The following is a 5,592-nucleotide window of genomic DNA, read 5'->3' on the forward strand; positions in this document are numbered from 1 at the left end:
ATTGTATGTATGGGGTATTCAAGAATAAGTAAGAAAGAACAGATAGTATTTTATCCTTTCCATATATTGTTACCCACAGAGATTGTTTTACAAAGTATTATCTTCTTGTGCTTAAATATGGTGATTATGGTGACCCCTTGCACTTCTGCTCTGGTTGCATTTGTGGTGGTATCTTTCTCCCTGAGAAACTTCTGCATGTAGACTATTGAACTAGGAATCTTGTGGATTACTCATTTTTCTGAACTGTGCTCCCTTTATATATAGTGTGAGAGATGATTCCTCCCTTATCTTAATCAATAGCTAAGGTTAAAATCATCCTATTTATTATTAGGCTATTCTATTTCTCATATGGCCATAATTTAGAATGTTTTTTGAAAACTATAGAAAGTGATAATATTCAAATTAAACCTATTAGAGTCACTACTGTCCATATAAAACCTAGTATCTTCTTGGATACTGAAATTACTGTTTTTGTATAAACTAATTCTAAAGGAAGCACCCTTCAGCTGAAATGTCAAAAGGGTGTAGAATGTGCCACGTCCTCTAGATCCCAAAGAGGTAACAATAAGTTTTGTGTTTCTAATTTCATAAAATCTTTTAAACATTTGAAAATTGGGAATACCACCTCTCTCTTCATAACAACATTCATTCCAGGCTTGTTGGTCATGAGCATCAAGTGTTGAGGCTGGTGAGTTGTGCAGAAAATCAGATAAAGCAGTAGACCAAAGATGATAAAATAACTAGAAGTATTGTTTGTAGTACAGATATTTGCCCTTCCTTGGATTTCTTTTTACATTTTTTTGCTTTCATCAGTAAAATAAAACTATCACATGTTCCATCCCCTTTTACAGTTCTGACTGACCATGGTGATACAATGTTGTGATATTTAGTGTTCTAGGTATACACAAGTAGTAGTGCAATTGAGGGACATGGGACACTTCATATCACGAACATTGTCCAATTTGCAGAACCAGGAAAGCATCTTCTTCCCTACATGTAGAACTATGCCATGGAACAGAGTGTGGCTTAGCTTTTTCAAATATCAAGGCAGGAACAACAGACTCTATAGATATCTCAGTAGCATCAGTGACATGAGGGCAGATGTCTCTGTATGCTTGTGGTTCTTCAACCTCGCTTTGATATAGACAACCAAGAGTAGTTTATATTTTGTCTGAGGTGGTTTATGAAGACATGAGAAAAAAATTTTTACTGAGAGAACCTCAGATGTTTATGGCCTCAGTGTCACAACTAATTTAGTGAACAAAAAATTTTAAAAGTTCAACTAAAGTCTTTGGATAAGATAACTTTATATCTTCTTAATACATTTTTTCTTTGTCTAAAATGACATTAAATGATCTGAGGATATTTTTCCTTCTTTTAATATTCTGCTAGGGGGTGGTGGTGCACATCTTAAATCTCAGCACTTGGGAAGCAGAGGCAGGCCTATCTGCAGAGTTAGTTCCAGGACAGCCAGAGCTGTTATACAGAGAAACCCTGAGCAAAATTGAATAGACACAATCGTATACACATAAAAGAAGGGGAAGCCATGAGTTTGAGAGGAAATTTGGAGCAGGGAAGTAGTTGACTAGGAAGAAGGGTAGAAACAAAATAAAGACAGGACTCATGTATAAAATTCTCAAAATCATAAAAATAAAATTCACTAGTATTTGACAAAAAGAACCAGACATTTTAAAACAGGGAATGTGTCACACACAGTTAGGCTCCCTTGCCCTACCTCCCCTTCTCCTCCACTCCAGTTCCACTAATCTGACAACTGTTTGCCAGGGAGAGCACATTTCCTTCAGTATGTTAAAATTCCCTTGAAACTCACAAGATTCCAGTCTCAGTTACTTCCAGGGAAATTGTAGTCAACATATGTGCTTCTGCTCTTCCTCCATGCTTTCATTCAAGTTGCTCGAGCGATATATAATCTCCAAGATTTAGACCGACCCTATATCCAGTGTACCATCTGATGAATCTTCCTTACCCGACATCACATTATTCCAAATTTCTGGCCAACACCTGTTTTCACATCTGTACGCTGATAAAATTTTAAGAAACCTGCACCCTTATTTGCTCATACAACCCCTGGTCCTCAGGTTTTATCCAGGCTATATAGTCAGATGTGTCCTAGAATCTCTCAAATTAGACACAAAATCAAGAAAAGTCCACATACTGACAACACATCACAAAACCAAAGAAAATGTCTAAGACCAAAATTATCTATGTCTGCTAAAATCCCCTGATCCTGCAGAAATGTCTTCTACCAAGAATTACCTGGGTGAACTCAGGACAGAAATTTAAAGAAAAATCACAAAATTTGTAAAATGTTTCAAAGCATTTAAGTAAGACATGAACAAATATTTTAATGAACTAAGTAATGATAACAATAAATATCTCAATGATCTCCCAGAAAACAAAATAACATATGCCAGAGTGAGATGACAAAGACAACCTGGGGATTTGAAAACTGATTTTATTGAATATATAGAACTATTGAAGAGAAGTGAAGCTGAAATGAAGCTGAAATTGAAAAACTTAATAGCTCACTGGAAACATCAGAGTTGGGTACACAATCCTGCCAATTTCTATGAAGATTTTGGCAATGAGGTACCTGCTGGGAGAGAGAGACAATTCTCTCTAAAACTGTAGCCATGGGTAAGTTTACTACACTCCAGTGGAAGCCAAATATTCAAGATTATATAGAATACACAAATTTGGTCTTGAAGTGAAAAAATAAATGATATAAAATTGGATGGATAGGAAAGGAGAAAATTTGAATGATCAGGGGTGAATATGATCACAGTACATTAAATGAAACTAATGAAATTTTAAAAGAATATTTGAGAATATAACTCTGTTTTTACCTGTCATCTACCTGTCTGTCTGTCTATCTATATTTTACCATCAACACACCTCTGTTTTATGACTATCCTGAGATGTGAACACAGATAGAGCCCCAGTGAAAAACCAAAGAAACCCTACCATCCAGGTATATCCTGCAGAACAAATGAGTTTAGTTGAGTCTGGAACTTACATGAGTATGCGTAAGGGTTTGTCTGCATTAAAATGGGTGTATTTAAGAAAGAGTTACTTTTAGAAAGCCCAGCCAATATGGGTGATCACTCAGGAAGAAATCTGTATTCTTGGAGCTCAATAAAAAACTTACAAGAAGCTTGGATTGAGAGTCTCTTCTTTTTAGCATTTTGTTTTTACTGTTCTAGTTCTAAGGACCCAACTTTGGGAGTCTAGTATCCTTATAAGATCTGGAACTGGGTAAGTTTCATTGAAATCCTGAACCTCTTAAGTGTTTTGAGACATATTGGCTTGTAATTTTTATTTATTTCCTAATCTTTTAGTCTGTCTCCTCTATCAAAGACACATGTTTCAATTCAGAGTAAATAGTTATAGAACAACAATTCACTAATACAGTGTGGTGTAAAGTGGAGTACTGTAATATATAGGATTAAATCATGGTTTTTAAAATTGAGGTGTCTTTTTCAATGATAAAATATCCAAAATTAACTGTACATAATCAGAATAAAATAATAAATAGAAAAGACTTCATCTATGAAATACCTATTAAGAGAAATTAAAGTTAAAAAAGATAATAACTAAACTATTTATAGACAATATACTTTGAAGTTTTACATCATTTCCCAACACTTTGCACTTAATTGACAAATTCTAGTGAAGACAATGCTTTTACAGCAATCTTTTTGAATGCATTCTTGACATCATTATTCCTCAGGCTGTAGACAAGAGGGTTTAGCATGGGGATGATCATCGTATAGAACACAGATGCTACCTTGTCAGTGTCCATGGAGTGACTGGAGCTGGGTTGCAAGTACATGAAGATAATAGTACCATAGAAGATGGAAACAGTGGTGAGGTGGGATGCACAGGTAGAAATGGCCTTCTACGACCCTCAGCAGAACGCATCCTCAGGATTGCAATAAATATAAGTAGGTAAGAATACAAGATAATCAATATAGTTAAAGTAACATTAAATGCTGCCAGAGTGAACAGTACAATTTCATTATTATAGATATCAGAACAAGAAATAGCCAGCAATGGGGGAATGTCACAGAAAAAGTGATTAATTACATTGGAATGACAGAAAGAGAGGTGGAAAGTGAATGCAACATTGATGGAAGATTGCAACAGTCCACTGATGTAAGAACCAGCAAGAAACAGGACACATTTTGTAGTTGTCATGGTGGTGGAGTAATGCAATGGTTTACACACTGCTGCATGACGGTCAAAAGCCATTGAGGCAATAAGGAAAGCTTCAATAATTGCAAAAGCTATGAAGAAGAACATTTGGGCAGCACATGCATTGTAGGATATGACTTTGTGTTCTGTGGCAAATTCTTCTATTACCTTGGGAGTGGCAGCTGAGGCATAAACACAGTCTACCAGTGAGAGGTTGCTGAGAAAAAAGTACATGGGATTGTGGAGTCGGGAGTCAAGGAGAATCAACATAATCATCCCAAGGTTCCCAAGCAGTGTGGTCAAATAAATAAGACTGAAGATGATAAATAAAGGGACTTGCAATTCTGGAACATCTGTTAACCCGACAAGAATAAATTCAGTCACCTCTGAAATATTCTGCATCTGAGAATTATGACAGTGTCCTAAAATGAAAGGAGAAAGTGAAAAATTATTGTACATAAATCTTACCATGAAATTTTACATATGACCAAGTTCTCTAACTAAAATGTTAGTAGCATCTAGTTTAAAGGAGTCTAAACTAAATACTGGGTAGAAATGGGCTGAATTTTGCCACTTATCTGAGTGAGTACAAGTGGAGTTTGTCACTTCTCTCTTGTTTAATAGGGCTTCTTGTTATGAATCTAGGTTTTCTGCTATATGATAATATTTATTTTAGTAACACACAAATGACTGATTAGCTGTTTACTACATCTTTTAATCACACTTGTTTAAAATATACATTGGCATCAAGTGCAATGCTACATGTTATTAGCAAACCTTATCTAATGTATTTCACATCTCTGATACTTTGACCATGTTCAGTTCACAGCTGCAGCTATGCAGTGATTGTAGCTGCTGCTCCATGGATACTCTGTTTTTTTCCTCTAATTTTCTAAGGTCTTCCCTTGGCTTCTTCTCTTTGAACCATGGAACAGATGATAATTATTTAGTGCATGGGATGTATTATTTGTGAGTTTTAGATATATAACAATATCAGACTTCTAACAGTATAGTTTTGCTAAAAGTAGAAACAATTTTAATTACTTTATATGTAATGGGATTTATTTTTCAGAGAGGCTGGTTTTTTTTTGTCATCACACAAGTCTGTTTTATTTGTGTTTGAGTGAGAACAGATTAAGAAGGAATTAAAAGTCAGAATCTATGTCTTCAAACAACATGTATTTCATGGTCTACATTGTACCATTTCCATGGTGGAATAATGAATAACTTTGAAGCTACACTTACACATGAGCCTTCATCTTATCCTAAGGGTCATTTCCAACTTCGGAATCTTGGATATACTCATTCCTCTATATTAATAACCACTTATATTTAAGACAATGGAGAATGTAAGTAATCATATTTTTAATGGCCATG

At 35.1% G+C, this 5,592-nt stretch overlaps 1 protein-coding gene across 1 annotated transcript; it reads right to left on the reverse strand.

Moving 5' to 3' along the window:
- Positions 1–3,673: 3,673 nt before the first annotated feature.
- Positions 3,674–4,617, reverse strand: LOC121134358 (olfactory receptor 5B12-like). Its single transcript, XM_040732510.1, is given in 2 exon segments — positions 3,674–3,921; positions 3,924–4,617. Coding segments are annotated over 2 exon segments (942 nt in total).
- Between the last annotated feature and the right edge of the window lie 975 nt (positions 4,618–5,592).

The sequence above is a fragment of the Mesocricetus auratus genome, unplaced genomic scaffold (genome assembly GCF_017639785.1).
Source record: "Mesocricetus auratus isolate SY011 unplaced genomic scaffold, BCM_Maur_2.0 Super-Scaffold_4256, whole genome shotgun sequence".
NCBI lineage: Eukaryota > Metazoa > Chordata > Mammalia > Rodentia > Cricetidae > Mesocricetus > Mesocricetus auratus.